We start from the raw sequence: 17985 nt of genomic DNA, 5'->3' as shown, positions 1-17985 counted from the left end.
TTAGGTATTGCATTCGGTTTCGTTAAGCTGGGCTGTCAGATTGTCCCCACCTCCCCTGCCTTGAAGCCAGGCCCTCAGAGGGCCTGGGACCAGAGCACCACTGAGTCAGTGAGTGCGGTGACACGGTGCCCTGGTGAACTTCGGAGGTGCCTGGCTCCTTGGAGAGCAGGCTCAGTGGGCGTCACTGGCTGCTGCTTAGCCGGGAGCGTCCCCTGACTTGTTTTGCAGTGTCTTACGGCATGTTTGTGACGTGTGTGTGCTGTGTGCTGCCTTGGCCCCTGGTGATAGGGGTCACGGTGAGGGGTGGTGCATGCCTACCTTTAACTGAACATGTTCTTTCTGGAGGGAGCACCTGAGAAGACGGCCCTGCTTGTGTCAAAAGCGGGGTGGGGGGAGAGGTAGGTTCTAAAATGTTGTTGAAAGAAGAAAAGCCTGTTTCATCTTCAAACTGAAGCCGAGTATTTCTGTTTGCTGGATATGGAGAGAGAGGCAGGGAGCCCTCCTGTCCTGGTGGGAGCTGCGGCTGTCAAGTGACTGAAGGGGAGTGCCTGGGGCAGGGCCAGGGACCTCGGGGCTCCAGGCTGTCCACATGAAGGACATACCTGACATTGCTCACACACATCACATGGCTGCCAAGGGATGGATCAGACAACAGAGGCAAAGCCCTTTGCAAATGTAGAAGTGGTGATGTCAACCAGCTCAGGGCACTGGAGCCAGACCCTGGGTTTAATCCTGGCTCCGCCCCTATGGGAGAGTGACAGGTTTCTTGACCTCTCTGTGCCTGTGTTTCCTACTGGAGAGGAATAAACAAATGAATTGACTGAGGTACTCAGCACAGTCCATGGGCCGAGGGCTCCACTCCACATCCTGTCCTGGCTGGGTTCAAACCCTGTGAGCAGACAAGAAAAGGGCCCCACTGTCCAGCAGCGCGGTCCTAGGAAGGAGCCGCTCCATCCTGCATGCCACCAGCCCTGTGAGCCTGGGGTTGGACAACAGCAGGGCTGTTGGGGAGAGTAAGACCTATTGAACACGCTAAGTGGAGTGAGTGGGAGCAGGGGACACTGAGGGAGTGTTTTCCGGGACGCGGCTACAGGTAAGGCTCACCCCAGGTGCCCCTGTGCTGACTTCTCTTTCTCCTCAGGGTCTCTACCCACTGCCCCTGCTCAATAGCGCCCTGGACGACGGGAAGGCCACCCTGACCCCGTCCAACACACCCTTGGGGCGCAACCTCTCAACTCATCAGACCTACCCCGTGGTGGCAGGTAGGGTGCCTGGAGCCTCCTGGGCCCTGTGGCCCCAGCTCCGAGGTTGGGCTGGTGGGCAGGTGAGGGCAGGGAGTGGCTGGCCTGAGGAGGAAGGAGTTAGGACTCTGGGACTGGACAGGACAGGGGCTGTGCGGCCGGGCCTCCTGGTGGGTCACAAGGGTCCTACCGTCTGCTCAGCAACCCCATTGCCGGACAGGTGGGCACATCGGCCCTTGTCTACACTGGCAGAGGCACGGCAGGGAGGTGGAGCTTCTCCCTGCCTCTCTCAGCCTGGGGAGCACGCTCCCACTGCCCCCAGTCCCAAGAGGGTGACCCTCCCGCCCCGCACCCCGCACCCCCATCTCATGGCTTGGCTGTGCATGCCTCACTCTCATCTCACCCTCTGTCCTTGTCTCCCCCCCACAGATCCTCACTCACCCTTCGCCATAAAGCAGGAAAGCCCCGAGGTGTCCAGTTCTAGCTCCACCCCTTCCTCTTTATCTAGCTCCGCCTTTTTGGACCTGCAGCAAGCCAGCTCCGGGGTCCCAGCGGGAGCCTCGGTCCCGCCCTTCAATGCCTTTCCCCACGCTGCCTCCGTGTACGGGCAGCTCGCGGGCCAGGCCCTCCTCTCAGGTACGACAGGGAGGGCCGGGCCTGCAGCCATCATCGTCCTGGCGGGGGGAGGGACCTCAGGGCCAGTCCCCTGGTTTGAGGGGGTCCGGCCTCCTCTCTCGCCCCTGTCCTGCCACCATCACCTCTTCCAAAATCTCCAGCAACTGTTGGAGGTGCCAGGATGCCGGTCTCCAGGCAGCAAATTCAGGCCACTGGGGGGCAGGTACTATGGGGGTGCGTAGAAGTGGGGTGCCCTGAAGATTTCCAGAACCTGTCCTTGAGGCCAGCAGCCAGGTACTGTGAAGTAATGAGCCCCTGGTCTGAGTAAAACACTTTTAAAAGAGAGGGAAAAAGGAAAAAAACTTTGGAGGGAAGTCATTGGATTTCGGAGACAGTTTCTGGATCAGATTTCTGAAGAAGAAAGAGGCCAGTCACAGCTGGGTCCCCACATGCGGTGTAGCTCCGGTGGTGCAGGCTTCACAGTGCCACCCTCGGAGGACACTCAGCAGAGTGACTCACACACTTGGGAGATGAGAGTGGGGCACGGTCAGTGATGGCCTCAAAGCATTCCAGGCTGGAAGCACCTTAGGGGTGTTTGAGCAAACCCCCTTTATACTGAGAGGGGAAGGGCTGGGGGAGGAGGGCCTGGCTGAAGCGCTCAATGGGAGCCTGGTGTCGGCAGGTGATGCTTGGCCTGTGCACCCAGGGCAGTGGCTGAAAGCACGAGGTGTTTGTTTGGACAGAATGATGGTGGGGGCAGTGTCCCATTTGGCCCTCAGACATCTGAGGGGCCTCCACCGGGAGGACGCTGCTTCAGGCGTGGGCCGGGCATGGAACCAGGTCCAAAAGGGCAGCAGGAAGGGGCATGGCCCTCTGACCAGTGGTTTTCAGACGTGCTGGACCTCACCACTCTTTCTGGAAATGAAAGCTTTTCCTTGAAAACCACTGCTTGTCCACTGCCCAGTTTATTCCCCTCTTAGAACCAACTGCACACCTGGGATCTGTTTGCGTGCGCCACGTCTGATGTGGGAGGTCGTCTTGGAGGAGGCAGGCACAGAGGCAAAGGGCTAATACGGGAAGCCCCGTGTGTAGGAAGCAAGGAAGAAAGTGTTGACTCAGAATTCAGGATTTCAAAAGAGGGTGAAGTCAGTGGAGATGGGTCACTTGTTTTGACCAAAGTGATGAAAGGAGAAGTCTGTGAGCTGCATGGGGTGACGTCAGCCAGAGAAAATGGAATGGGGGAGGTGGCTGAAGAGGCCCTGTTCCCTGTGGGCCTCGTGTGAATGTCAGGCAGGGCCGGGAGGGCCCAGTGATGCAGATATGAGATGAGAGGACAGAGAGCAGGCTTCAGTCAGAGGCGCGATGAGACCATCTGAGTGAGGAGGGAGGACAGAGGGCTCAGAGCACAGCCTGGGTAGTGGCATGAAGTGTAGCTGGAACAGCCCAGGGAAAATGCCTTACCCTGAAGCCCCCACACTTCCTTCCCTCCCTGTCACCCTGTCAGGGCTTCAAGCACCCCCTGTCAAACACAGTCAGATCAGGGATGCTTCTGACTTCTACCAGCTCTGAGATTGGTGACATGTTCGCTCTCTATACCAGCTGCAGGTTGTGCACCGGCAGGTGTTCTTTAGGTGGTGGCCTAGCGCCAGGCTCAGTGCTGCTGAGGTGCAGGGTGTAAACCCCATGAGGGCCAATGGTGGCCACAGGGCCCAGCCCGCACAGAGGCAGGGGCTCTGAGAGGAGCTAGTGGTGGCCAGCCTCAAGGGACTGGGTCCAGGCAGGTTGCCAAAACCCGTAGTTCACAGAGCTGGGCCAGCCCTGTGGCTGGGCACAAGGCCTGTGATGGCTGGTGTCCATGCCAAGCCCAGGTGTTGGCCTGGATCTCCTTAAAGACTGTCCACCTATGGTCCCTGATTGAGATTGGACCTAAGTACCTGCCATGTGTCCAAGTCAGGGTGAGCAGACTGGGAGGCCCAGAGAGAAGGAAGGGTTGCGGGCTGGGGAGTGGGGGCTGGACACCTATTCCAGGGAGGAGGAAGTGGGTTTGAAAGGAAGGAAAGGAAGCGAGGGCCAAGGGGAGAGGAGGGAGCTGGTGACTGCTCTTTCCATGGCCAGCTCAGCCCCCACGTGCGGGGACCCTCCTCCTCTGAGGCTGCTTAAGGACCGTCCTGCCACCTCCTGCCACCTTTGCTGCTTGGCAGAGTCTCCCGGGTCACTCCTCTCCCAGCCCGGCAGCTCTGACTTTCCTGGCTCCGGGCTTCTCCCCAACCAGCCAAGACCAAACAGTATCCAGGTTTGGGGAATGTAGGATCACCCCACATTCCTCCCCACTCCCTTCAGATGCCCTGTCTGGGGTCCCAACATACTTGCCAGGAGTGCTCTGGAGGTACCTGGTCCTGGCTGCTCTAGCTCTGCTGGTCAGAAGGCTTTGAGTTTGGTTTTATCATCAAAGAGTCCATTACCCGCCTCCATCCTTTTGTGCAAAATTATATTTAGCCCTGCCAGAGAGATTTCAGGATTGCCATAAATCCTCCTTGCTATCGGAACAAGATAAGGAATTCAAAAGGGTCAGGTAGAGGGCAGACATCAAAGGGGGCAAATAAAACGGTCTGAAACTACCTCTGCCCTCTGAGTCCCTCCGCGTCACGGTGCTCTGATCCTGCTTTCCAGCAGGCTTTACACAATTTGCCAACGTTTTACTGGGGTGCTAGTGTTGGCTTATAAACCCCACTTCACAGCCAGTCGACGTGGACCTGTTGACGCTAGGCCAACTTCTTCAAAATAGGACCATACTGGAAGTGTATTTCCATGGGAATTACAAACCAAAGATAAACTTATGGTGAACAGCCTTAGAAACAAATGGATGAAAGGGCGTGGCAAGGCCGCCATGGAGGGCCTCCACCTTATGGCTTCATTTCTATGAAGGATGCAAGGTTCTTGGCTCTTAGGGAAGAAACCGTGTATTTAAGAAATTGAAGTGAAGAGTTTTGTGGGACTAGCAGAAACGTTTATGTCCACAGTCTGGGAGAGGACTGCCCTAAAGGGAGTCTTACCGGCCTGTCCAGGAGACCAATGTCACGAGGAGGCCTTAGGGTCTATGCCAGCATTTGGTTCAGATGTCTCTGCCCCACTGGGATGAAATTAGGTGACTGAGAGGCACGAAGATTAAAATCTGAGAATACAGGGGAGTGAGGCTGATGAATTCAATTTCCAAGAGAAATTTGGGAGCTAGTTCTCATGGGAGCTGACTCAGGGGACAACTGAGTTGCAGCTTAAGGGGAGGTTGTGCCCTGGTGCTCTGCCCAATGAGCTGCCTGAAGAAGCAGCAGGCTCAGGGGATGAAGGGGACAGGATGAGGCCAGGAGGAAGGGGCAGCCCTGGAGATCCATGGCCTGAGAACCGAGACTTGCCTGCTCACCTCCAGCCCCATTGTAGTCACACAGATGCAGCCTCAGGGTCCTTTCCAGCACAGTGACCCGGGGAGCCCCTGGCACTCAATCAAAAAGTAAGGTGAGCCTGTCACCCAGCCCAGGTCTTCATGAGACTCACGGGAATATGTAGCTCAGAGGGCTTAAGTGGTTTGTGTCTTAGCCACAACCTGACCTAGATCTAGACCCCCTCTCAAGGGAAGAGGAATGGAGAAGGTGTCCAGCCTGGGTTGGCCACCACCTCTTCGGTCACTCTCCTGCTCAGGCCACTGGCCCTCAAAGATGCCCGTCACTCCTGCTTATGCAGGCTGCTGGCCAGGCACTTGGCCCAAGGCCTGAGGGCTGAGTCTGAGAGATACCCTTTACGTCAGGCTGTAGCTCGGTAATCTGTGCGGCCTTCTCCTGCCACTGCAAATACGCGGAAGTCCCCTTCTCCTCACCTGCGTTCCCATCCCATGTCAAGGGAGCTGAGCCCATCTGTAGAACCCCAGCGGGTCCCCTCTCTGTGTTCTAGCACAAGTCACAGCTGGACATTGAAGGTCAAGCAACTCAGAGGCTGTGTTCACTTTTATCAACAGTCACACAGATCCAAATAATGAACACAGACGACTCATTTCAAATAGGATTTATTATGTAAGGGCTCCCGTGACAAGTGATAATTCATACAGTCTGTTGATGTCACTAATCAGCGTCCACCTGGAGCATGAAACCTTGGCTCTGAATTCCACCGACAATATCACGGCGATGGTGAGAAGGTGCCTAAGGCCACTTTGTTTTCACATTTTGCATGTGAGGAAACTGAGGCTTTGGAAATGTAGGCCCTGGTCTGAGGGCACTTGGGAAAAGAGGCACAGGAGTGGGGTAAGACCAGCTGAGGTCCTGGGGTTCCGTGACCCCCTGCAGAGGAAGGGCATAAGTTCAGTAGGCCTGGTCCTGATTCTGACCCCTGGTGCTTGGCTCTCAGTTCTCCCTCCTCCGCCTAATCTATGCCCCTTGTTGACTTAGGGCCTGGCCTTGCTAAGTTGGCATTCCAGCTTCCCACAAGTGCCCGGTTCATCATGCTTCCTCATAAGCATTTCCTGAATTAGCAGCTTGTGTTCAGGGACTCTCCAGAAGGAGAGGTGAGGAGGGATACGTGACTGTGCCGCTGATGGCTTATAGGGTCCATGGCACACGCCTTCCCTTCCGTCATCACCAGACAACCCCGATGGGACTGAGGGACGAAGGATGTCATGGGCACTGGTGGGAAGAAAGTCGGTCCGGCAGTACCATAGAGGGCACGCACTTGGTAAGCTGGTTGACAGGGACTCAGGGGGTCCACGTTAAGTCCTAATTGGAAATGCAGCCCCTGATGTGGCAGAGGCAGAAGGTATCAGGTACAGTGGTCACAATCTAACACAGCAGTTCTCAGCCAGGGGACATTCTGCAGCCAGGTGACATATGGCAGCATCTAAAGAGAATTTTGGTTGTCACACTGGGTGGGAGCTGCTCCTGGCATCAGTGGGTAGAGGCCTAGGATGGGAGCACCCCACAGTGCAGAGGACGGTCCCAAACTCAGCAGTGCTGAGGCTGAGAAACCCTGAAACACGACAAATAATTCATCCTCCAAACTGGGGCATTCTGAGAGTGGAATGTGTGTTCCTGACAACGTGCTGGGGCAATGGCCATGACCTGGGCTGGCCAGAATGTCATCCCCCTGGCAAGACTCCTCGGTGAGGGAGTCTGAGCTGGGCCTGCAGGACTTGAGAAGAAGAGCAGGGCGCAGGGGTGAGACACCCCCCTGGGCAGGTGGGGTTTCCAAACAGGAAGGTTGGACAGGTGCACAGGTGAAGCCAGGGACATGGGACCCCGCAGAGCTGACTCAGTGTCACCAAATGGATAAGCAAAAAGCTGGTGTCTATTCTGCTGAAAATGGTTCTTTTCAGGAATGGGATTGTCAGATATGTGGGTCATGGCCATGCATAAATGCTGCATAGCTCTCAGCCTGCGTCTCCTGTTGAGTCGGGGTAGGCAGGTGGTCTCCTGTCCCTTGTAAATCTGATGGGTTGTATCCCTGGTCAGGCCAGCAGCAGGAGGAGTACCGCTCTGGCTCAGTGATTGATTAGCGCTGTCTGACACGAGTCCCAAAGGAAGGCTAGCAACGGGCCAGCAGGCCGGCCCTGTGCCACCCTCCGTAGGGCCTTGCTCTTGGTTCTGCTCAGAGCTGGGGCTAAAAGGGTGTGAGCTCTCAGTCCAGTGGCCTAGAACATATTCATTTAGGCCAGCAGTGCCCTGCTGCTATGCTGGATGCTGTGGGGGTATGGAGGACCCGGAAGACACAGCCCCAGCCTCCTCATCCAAGATGTGTTTGTGGGTGAGTGAGATTCCCGAAGATAAAATCATGAGAACAGGGGACAACCGCAGAATTGCAATAGCCAGTGCTCCCTGTGAGGTGGAGCCTGTATGCTGCAGGGGAGACGGGTTTGGGAGGAAGTACAGGGACCCAGCCAATGATTCCTTGTTGTGTCTTTCCAGGAAGAGAGATGGTGGGGCCCACGCTGCCCGGATATCCACCCCACATCCCCACCAGCGGGCAGGGCAGCTATGCCTCTTCTGCCATCGCAGGCATGGTGGCAGGTAAGGGAAGGGATGTGAGGAGGGGGCATTGCCGAGATGAAGTGTGGGCCAAAGGTGGAGCAAGAGGGGCTGAGGGGCGAGCGTCCCGTGCACAGGCTTCCCGAAGGGCACTGCAGGGTGGGCCCGAGAGGGATCTCCTCGTACAGGCTTGGCGAAGAGGCCCCAGTGTCACCTGGCCTCTTTCACTGTCCCCAGCTTGGTGTCCTCCTTCCCAGGTGATCCCACATCCCGCCATGATGAAAAGGGGGCAACTGTGGCAGACGGCTGCTCAGACCCCAGCTCACCCCTTCCACCCATGGGGAGCCCCATGGAGGGCTCTTGGGGCCACAAAACTCTGGGGGCTAAACATAAGCCCAGTTACTTAACTCTGCTTAGCCTCAGTTTACCTTCTAAAACATCTGAATAGGAATGGTGTTGGTGACAATCATAATGACGATGGCTGAAATACAGCCCTCTTCACACCCCACACTCACTCAACCCTGCATGGGTGGGACGCATGTCCCAACTACCCCAAGTGTGACATGAGCTGGGAGCATTTGTCCATCATCATTTGGGCTGTCCTGCAATCCTGCCTGCCAGGCATTTGGGTTTCTTTGTCTGTCAACATTGTCATCACCCAGTGGTTCCCCAGGGGTGTTAAGATCTGGACAAGTGAAGAGGACAAAAATACTCTCTTTGGGCGGCTGTCTCTCTAGGAACCACATAAGAAGGATGGACAGGGTAGAATCCAGCCATTTCCACTGCCCAGGGTGGGGGAGGGGATGTGGGGGAGGGGGCGAGGAACTGGAGTTTCTGGAAGGGGCTCTGACCCCCATGCCAGCCTTGGGCCCACCTCCCTGGCCTGACCCCAGAGACAGTGCCCTCACCCAGGCCTGTTCCCTGCCCCCCACCCAGGGGTTATCTTTGCCAGCCACCAAGTCTGGTGCCCTGTGTGAGGCGGGGGCTGGGCTGTGCTAGGCAGAGGGAGAGGAGGTGCTCTGGCTCCCTGGGAACCTGCTGAGCTGGCACTTGTTGCTGCCTGGTTACCAGGGCGATGTGCTTAATGCAGCGTTGAAAATACAGAATACCGACTCCTCTTCCCTCCTGGCCCAGACTCCTTCCCTCCCTCCCTCCCTTCCTCTTCTGGAGCGTGAAATGAGATTGGTTAAGATAAAAAAGGAAAAGACTCGGTTATTTTTCCAAGAGTGTGGATAATGGGGCCTCTCAATCAAAATCCCAGGCTCCAGTTGGCTCCCCATCCCCCTTGCATCCTCCCCACCTCCCCTGCTGCCTGCTTAGAGGGAGGGTGATGCTACAGCCCAGGCGTTCCTCTTAGTTAGGGATCATCCCTGGGGCAGGCCCAGGGCAAGGGTTCTGGGGGCCCAGAGTCTGACCTGTGAGGTAGCTGGAAGGCATGGGTCTCTCACCAAAGGCCCCTGGGTTGTTTCCAGAAAGCCCTCACCCTGAGTGGTGTTGTGGAGACAAAAACAGCAGAACCACAGCAAGTGAATTGCAAAAGGGAGGGGCCTTGCCTTGTGTGCTAGGTTGGCTCCCAATAAGTTACATGCAAATTCGTTTCCATAAAATGTAATGCTATTTAAATGTTTCACCTGATTTCTAGGAACTCCATGGAGTAAATTAATTCTTAAGTTTGTTGTAGAAAATTATTTGTCCATCTCTTACCATTGGCCATAATCTCCCAGTTGACCTTATGGGGGTTCCTTTTATTAAGATCAATAAACCTTCATTGAGCACCTATTATGTGCTACATACATAATAAATCCTTCAAGAAAGGTATGCCAATGATGGCCTTCAGTCAGTCATGGAAGGAAGGCAGAGATCATTTATTATGCACTTCTGTATGCTTGACCATTCACAGATCTAACTTTATTTCTCACTGATCTCTCCCATAAGCCTGGTTTTATACAGATAAGGAAACAAGCTGAGAAAAGCAAAGTGGTGTGCTCAGAGTCATAACCACACCAAGTGGCTTACTTGTGTTGATTTCAAACCTAGGGATCTTCCTTCTACACCACACTGCTTCCCACCACACCAGCTATAAGAGAGCAACACAGGGACAGGATAAGACACAGGCTTTTCTTGTTTTGCCTTCTAGTTGTCATTGTTCCTGCTGCATCAACACAACTAATAACCCTCACACCAGTTCTGGAGCTGATCAAACAGCTCCAGATAGCTTGATCCCTTCATCCACCCATCCATCTTTCCATCCACTCATCTTTACACACATTTTTCCATACATTCATATAACTTCTCATCCATCCTTCTAGCCATCCATTCATCTTTCTATCCACCCATCCTTCTATCCATTCTTCTGTCCATCCATCATCCATCCATCCATCCACCCATCCATCCTTCTATCCACCCATCTTTTCATCCATCCATCTCCATGTGTCGATCCATTTTTCCATCATCCATTTTCCCATTATCCATTCTTCCATCCACCTACCATCCATCCATTCATCCACCATCCAATCATCCACCATCCAATCATCCATCATCCATTCTTCCATTCATCCATCCATCCATCCACCCATCCATCCACCCACCCACCCACCCATCCATCCATTCGTCCACCTATCCATTCTTCTACCTACCCATCATTCCATCCATCCATCTGTCCATGTGTCCATCCATTTTTCCATCATCCATCTTTCCATTATCCATTCTTCCATCCATCCACCATCCTTCCATCCATTCAGCCGTCATCCATCCACCCTTCCATCCATCCATTCATGTACCCATCCATTCATCCATCTGTCCATCCATCTTTCCATCATCCATCTTTTCATTATCCATTCATCCATCCTCCCATCCACCCATCTTCTATCCATGGTGAATTGGCTATAGGGGTTCAAAAATGGAGGAAACAAGGATGACCTCTAGGTTTGGGGCTTGGGAAGATTCCTGGGTGGTGGTGGCAAGTATGTGTGGGGGAGACTAGGAGAACTGGAGCTAGAGTGTATGGCAGGCAGGGGTCAAGAGTTCTACTGGGCCAGATTAGGACCGCGATACCCCCTATGTACTCTGTTTAAGAAGTGAGTAGGCACGGCATAGGTGTGAAGTCAGGAAAACATTCTGATAAGGGTGTACATGTCCGCCATTGTTCAGAGCTGCTATTTAATGCTGAGGATTAGACAAGATCATGGGAAAGAGACTGTGGATGTGGAATCACAGAAGGCTTCCATGCCAAGCCCTGGGTCTCTCCAACCTTTAGAGTGCTCGTAGAGAAGGAACCTGAAGGAGAGTAACGTGGATAGGCCAGTGGGTCAGGATGCACACCTAGAAAGATGGGGTAGTGGACACAAGTGACCACTGGAGTGGCTGGATAGAAGATGTGGGGTGTGAGGCATCAGCCTGAATGCAGGGGGGTGTGGAGGTGAAGGTGGGGACCATGGAGCAGAGATGGGGCTGGGAGCTGGAGATGGACATGGGCTAGGATGAGGATTTTTAGAGGATAGCAGAGCATGTTTTGCTGGCTGAAGGGAGTGATGAATTAGAAAGGGAGAGACCGATGAAGCAGAAAGGAGAAGGTCTCCCTTGTAGTGGCCAAGTCCTTGGAACAGTGAATGAGGTGGGATGCAGAGCCCACAGGATGGCCAGCCCTTTGTGGGTGAGGGACACTCACAGACCTGGTGGTGGGAAGATGCTGTACCCCTCCTAAGCCCCGTCCCAACCCCAGCATCCCTCTGACTGAAGCCGACAGTGCTGGGCAGGCAGATGTATGTTCCATAAGTGAATGTGTGTTGAGTGAGTGACAACACGAGAGAGCAAACTGCATCCCACCTCTCTTCCTGTCTCTTGGAGCCAGCAGCCTTGGCACTGGGTGGGGCAGAGGCAGGGGCCCTTGCTGGGTAGCCGGGGGTCTGGGCACACCAGCGGTAAATGGGGCAGTGCACACTGTGGGGTGCAAGGATGAACTGCAGTAGGAGCTGGGGGTTCTAGTGCCAGCTCTCAGGGGACACGTGGCCTTGGGTTAATATCACTCCCTTTTTCGTAGCAGTTTCTTCATTTGGGAAACCAATGATTGGATTAGATCATTTCCTCATTTCTTTTTCTTTTGCTTTTTTCCCCCTCTCCCTCTATCCCTCCCTCTTTTGCACGTATGTTTTGATTTGAGTTGGTTGGAGACCCCGCCCCAAGGGCTTGCTGTCACTTCCCTTGGTTGGGCCCCTGCCTTCCTGCCCTGACTTCTATCCCTCCTGTACAAGTGCCTTCTTGTCAGACAAGGAAGCAGCCCACTGACCCTAACCCAGGTGTTGACACTATATTTTGGCACCTGCTTAATGGGAGAAGAATAAAAACTAGCATTTCTTGAGTGTTTCTTACATACCAACCATGGTGCTGAGCATTTAATGTACATTAGCTAATTCAATCCTCATGAAATCCCCAGGAGACAGGGACCACAATGTGTCCCATTTTTACAATGAGGAAACCAAGGCTCAGAGAAGTTAAGGGATTGTCCGAGGTGACACAGCCAGGAAGTGGGGAGCGGGGATGTGACCCCCAGGCCAAGCGGTCCCAGCCTCCCTTGGTTCTGGGAAGGAGACCAGGAGCTGCAGAGGCACTCAGCTCCCGACAGTGATGACTTTCTCAGAGGCAGTGTGAACACTGATGGGACGTGAACAGCCATCCCTAAAAAACACGGGTCTGCACAATGACCGGTTCCTGCTGTGGCGTCCCCCTCACCCCCTTTTGCCTCTCTGCAGACGGTCCAGGGGCACTAGAAGTAGTTGGGACCTGGGCCCTGGAGTCACAGCTCCCACACTGCACTGTGGGCACCTGCAGACCCCAGGCCTCAGTCCCTCACCTGGAAAACGCATCACAGTGACACCCACCTCCTGCAGTTCCTGTGAGGGCCAAGCTTGTCAGGGCAGGGCCTTCCAAATGTTCCAAGGGTCCCATGTCCTGCCCTGGCTCCATCTGTGCCCCAGGGCTCCCTGTGCCAGCCCTGCACAGCCCCCAGCCCAGCCCTGCTGTGCTGCGCTCATCTCACCTCTCACCTGTGTGCCTCCAACAGGAAGTGACTATTCTGGCAACGCCTATGGCCACACTCCCTACTCCTCCTACAGCGAGGCCTGGCGCTTCCCCAACTCCAGCTTGCTGAGTAAGTGCCACGGGGCTGTGCAGGGACATGTGGGGCCTGGGTTAGCCAAGGTACCTGGGAGACAGGGTCACACATAATGCAGGTGGGCAGGTGGTGTGTCTGGTTCTTTGGAGAAGGGAGACTCCCCTGCAGCCTTGTCCCTCCTGCTGCTGAAGGCCACGTCTGCAAGATCCATGCTTTGAGTAGAATCCAAGGCTTGGGCCTTGGGGGTCTGGGTGGATGGCAAAAGTCTCGTAGTGGACGCCATGCCCTCAGGGGCTCTCAGTCCAGCAGCAGCAGACAGTGGTGGGGGCCCCTGCCTGGGAGCGTGCTGATGGCAGCACTGTCCCGAGTGGTCACACATGCCCATTGTGCACAGAAGTCCTCTATTCCACTGCAGCACTGGAATGTGGCTTGAGATAGGGACAAGCTTCAGGGGCCAGGCCCATAGGCTGAGCTTCAGCTGCTTACGCCCCTCTCACTCGGAGCCTGAGGTGCGCAGAGAAGCTCTTCAGGAAACCAAGCCCCAGAAATGGGGAACTTGGGGAACTGCACTCATCCCTCCGGGTGGTGACCTTGAGCTGACCTGGGTCCCAGAGAAGCAGCGTGTGAGTGTGGCTGAACTTGTGGGCATGGTTACAGGCCTTGCAGGACCGTTTGTCCCCCAAGACCCCTTCCCCCTCCCTCGCTCCCCTTACCTCCTGGCAGTCCAGAAATGTCTGCAGGGGTGGTGGCTAACCTGGGCTCTGTTTGCCAGGTGACTTTAACTCCAAGCCACCTTTCTGTCCAGTTTAGCCATCAGTGCTGGAGGCACTGAGACATGGGGGGGTCAGGCACCCCTCACAGAGCCCCCCTTCCCTGTGGAGACCCTCAAACCCATGGTCCCCTTGACCAGTCGGGGTTTCAGTCCCTCTGGTTCTGAGGAGGAAGATTTTGTGGCCTCTGAGCAAAGCTGGGGAGACCCTTATGGTCCCCCAGTGTGTGTGGTTATCCAGACATCACTGCTCTCGGTTGCTCTCTCCCTGAAACAAGGACAGGGAAGGTCACAGCAGTCTTAGGGGCCCGGGCCAGAGGAGGAAACCAGTGGAGAGGAGATGGGCTGTGTGCTGGGACAGGTGGGGCCAGTGGTTAGCGTGGTGTCTAAAAGGTCCGCAGAGCCTGGGGGCTGCCGAGCCGTGGCCCATTCTGATCAGTGCATTGCTGTTACTTTCTGCCATGTCCAGGTTCCCCGTATTATTACAGTTCCACACCGAGGCCAAGTGCGCCACCCACCACCGCCACAGCCTTTGACCACCTGTAGTCACCATGGGGACAGTGGGAATACTGGGGCAGCAAGAGGACCTGGCTTGGGACAGGCCCCAGAGCATCACCGAAAGGAATCTTTATTTATTACATGAAAATCACAAGTCCAGCCTTGCGGGTCACTCCCTGTGTGGTTGACTTAATGAACCATGAGACACAGGACGACTTCGGAGAAGGCCAGACTCTCCTCCAAGATTCCACTGAGGGCAGGATTCCCATCCCAAAAGACCCAGAACGAGAAATGTGGGGAGACAGGCACAGCCCGGAGCTCCAGACATATGGCAGCAGGGCCCACAGTGGGCTGAGGGCCCCAGCTGTCCTTTTGTCCATCCCATATCATAGCCACCCTGAGGGTCCCTCCTGCAGGGCTGCCCCAGAGCTAAGGCTCTGGCCTGCTTGGCCCCTCCTACCCCCGCCCCCCACCTTGGCCACAGGCTGAGTGCTGGGTCTGGTCAACCGGAAGCTCTAGTGGTGCTCAGGGGGCCTCCTCTCGCCTGCTGTTGGGATGTCAAGAGCACGGGCTTGTCACACTGGGAGACAGAGTTCCCAAAGGGCCCGGGCAGAACAGGCGGAGACCCCCTGTGGCCCCCAGAGCCCTACCAAGGAGGCCCCAGCAAGGAGACCCCCGTCACCCCAGCTAGTGATGTAGGTTCCCTCTCTGCCCCACTTGCCCGGGCTTGTGCCCCAAGGCCTGACTGTAAATACTGTAAATGAAGCTCTGTGTGGGCTGCTTCCCTCTGTGCACTTGGGCCTCTCAGTGAACTGTCCCTCTGCCGTGCTGGGCTTCTCCCCTTGCTGCTTCTTTTTTTGAAAGGCTGCCCACCATTGCCGCTCAACTCAATAAACCACGACTCCATTCAGGCTCCGGGGTTGCCTGGGAATCCCTGGGACTGGAGCCCCCGCTGTAACTTGTGCCACGCCACACACCACCTAGCCCATGCTTTGTGTCCTGCAGCTCCAAGAAAATGCAAGTATAAAATAAGCACAGGCCAGCCAGTCGTAGCCACCCAAAACAGAGTCAGTGTGGAGGCGGTGACCGCCTGCCTGGGCATGGCCCACAGAAGCAGCTGAAAGCTGGTGGTGTGTGCAGGGTTGAGTCAGAGGGAAGGCGTCCTCACCCCCAGCACACACAATACCCCGGGGACTCCAAAGCTGAGAGACAGGAGAGGTCAGGGTGCTCACCAATGAGAGCATGGAGCCACGGGGTGGGGGGACCCTCCCACAGAGGAAACTGGTCACTGTTTCTTCTGAGGGGGTGCGAGATGAGGCTGGTCCTTTAACAGCAGGACTCCCCTCTGGCTACGAGCCTGGCAGTGGCACTGGACCCCATTATGCCTGAGACTCCTTGCACTCCTGAACCTCTGCGTCCGAGGCCCTGAGGCAGCCCCCACCTAGTTCTGGGGCCACAGGGAACCCTACCCATGAATCACTGAGATGCAGCGCACCCAGGGAGCCTCCGGGGCTGGCCCTCTCCAGCCCTGAATGACAAAGGGACTTGCGCAGCGCTTGTGCTGTGGGTGACATGGTTCAGTACACCCTTTCCTGCCCCTCCTGTGCCAGGCACACACTGAACACTGGGACAGCTCAGGCAGGGGAGCTAGTGCCACTGCCCACACAGGGCCTGCTGAGTGCGCCGCTCTGCTCCCTCCCCACACACCTTTCCTGGGCTGGGGGCTCCCTCACCCTTGGAAGTTATGACAGCCCTCACATTGCCTTAGTGTCTTTCTGTTTGTAAAGCTTGTCCATGTCCATTTTCCTGATTCTGGATATTGGCCCCATTTACACTTGGGGAAACTGAGAATGAGAGATGACCTTTTCAAGGTCGTTCACAGGACTGGGACCGCAGCCTGACCCTTGACCTAAGGCCGAATCCGCACCCTTGCCTGAGGCCTCCAGTGTCTGGACATGGCCAGGGTTGTGCAGAGGCCTCAGGTACTGTGCTTGTGGGGACAGTTACTGGCCACCTAGGGCACAGCCACCTGCTCCCAGCCCAGGAGGCAAGCTGTCCTGGATGAAAGGCCCACAGGTCAGCATCAGATCATGGAGGAGGAGTCCCAGGTTGACCCACCCTTCCCTAAGTTTCCCCTCTCCAGCCTTTGGGTCAGGAAGAGCCCCCATCTGAAGGAGGCCTGATGTCCCTGTGCCCAGGTTGCCTGTCACCTTCTGACAGCAGTGACTGAGCTGAGCTGACCATGTTCGTGATTCTGGTGAAGGCACAGTCCCTGTTTCACAGAGGCCACCTCCTCTCTCACTGCCTTCTCCTTCCTTTTTTTTTTTTTTTTACCTCTTTTAGTTTCTAATTCGTTGCTCTTCCACTGTGTCCAAAGCAATTATTTCTTTTGCTGCCACCATTTGAGAGGTCTTTGTGTCCCCAGGGTGTGGGAATGGCCCAGCTCAGGAAACGCCCTTTCTCCATCCACCTTCTCTCTGAGTTCTTTTGTCCTCACTACCTTCTTCTCTTCCTCTGGCTCCTTGGGGCGCTGGGGACAAACAGGACCTTCACCTTCTCATGGCAGAGACCTCCCCACTCCACGCCTCTCACACAGGCACATGCCACCATCAGCTCACCTCCAATCTCTAAGCCCCTCAAACAGAGCTGGGCACCCAGCTTCCTGGAGAAAGCTTGAGGTGGTAGCAGGGAGGGACGATCAGTCCCCTCCAGTCAGCTTCCTCCCTGGATAGCACCTTCTCCTACTCTTCCCAGGTAGCAGGGGCCAGGGCCAAGCTGCAGGGAAGCGCCTGGAGATTTGGGGGTGTGGGGGAGCTCGGGTCTCCTGGAGGGGGAGTGGGGCATTGGATAGGGACCCAGCATCTCTGTCTGTGCTGGTGGCAGCGGGCCAGCCTAAGGAGCGAAACGCTGCCCGCAGCCCAACCAGGGAAATGTGACTTCCCGTGAGTGAAGCGGACTGTGCAGTGTGGAAATTGGCTCATTCTGATCCGGGGGCTGTTGTGGAGTCGGGGGTTGGGCCGCGGGAGGCCGGGAGCAGCCAAGTGCTGAGAGCTCATTAGGGATAAATCAAACCAGCGCCACCATGGAGCTAGCACCCCACCGCACCAAGACCCCCACTCCCCTCCTCCCCCCAGCCCAGGCCCATGTGCCACAGTCACACAGATGCCGCCCCGAAATCTGGAGGGTCTGCCTGGGATGGGAGATGAGCACATTTACAAATAAATGTCTATGCGTTGTTTTGTGTTTGTCTGGGAGGGGAGCACTGATAGGCAGCACCGGCCTGGCTGGGAACCTGGCTGGGACCTCAGCTTCTGGTTTCTTCATCTCCCCACCAATGGCAGGCCGTCTTTGCATGCCCTCTGCCTCTTGGGGGCCACACTGGTTCCCTGACACGTACCCCAATCTACCAACCACCCAGGGACCTCAGTGCAGCAGGAAAGAAACTCTCTGTAAGGGATGAGCTCGGTCTGAATGGAAACTCATCTCCCACCAAAGGGAAAAAGAGAAAGGCACAAAGGGAGGAAGCAGCCAGGACCTGCAGGCTGAGGGTGGCTGCTCTGCTAGCCCCTCCAGGGGCCGAGCTGGGGGTGGTCACTGGGGCCTGTTAGTTGTTGTCATCATAACCAGCCCTGGTCATCAGCTCGTCGCCCTCATCCCCAACCCCTCTGCTAAAGAGCCTGGGCCTGGGGTGTTGCCTCCCCACTGGCAATTCCTGGGGACCCTGTTTCCTCAGCTGTGAAATACCAGGCT

At 55.8% G+C, this 17985-nt stretch overlaps 1 protein-coding gene across 8 annotated transcripts in view; it reads left to right on the top strand.

Annotated features, from left to right (window-relative positions):
- PAX8 (paired box 8) overlaps positions 1-17470 on the top strand; it is a 47330-nt gene extending 29860 nt beyond the window's left edge. For 4 of the 8 annotated variants that reach the window (XM_019716530.3, XM_019716531.3, XM_088795918.1 and 1 more), the window contains 5 exons: positions 1142-1262; positions 1671-1877; positions 7799-7900; positions 12918-13004; positions 14207-17470. In XM_019716530.3, the coding sequence (XP_019572089.2) occupies positions 1142-1262; positions 1671-1877; positions 7799-7900; positions 12918-13004; positions 14207-14283 (594 nt within the window). In that variant the 3' untranslated portion in view covers positions 14284-17470. The remainder of the gene's footprint in view (positions 1-1141; positions 1263-1670; positions 1878-7798; positions 7901-12917; positions 13005-14206) is intronic. The other 4 variants (XM_074332583.2, XM_019716532.3, XM_074332584.2 and 1 more) reach the window with 2 other exon arrangements.
- Positions 17471-17985: the final 515 nt, after the last annotated feature.

This window comes from Rhinolophus sinicus, chromosome 2 (assembly GCF_057876585.1).
Source record: "Rhinolophus sinicus isolate RSI-liver-muscle chromosome 2, RSI-T2T, whole genome shotgun sequence".
In the NCBI taxonomy this organism is placed as follows: Eukaryota; Metazoa; Chordata; class Mammalia; order Chiroptera; family Rhinolophidae; genus Rhinolophus; species Rhinolophus sinicus.
The sequence above is the reverse complement of the archived record's forward strand: the minus strand, read 5'-3'. Positions and strand labels throughout refer to the sequence as shown.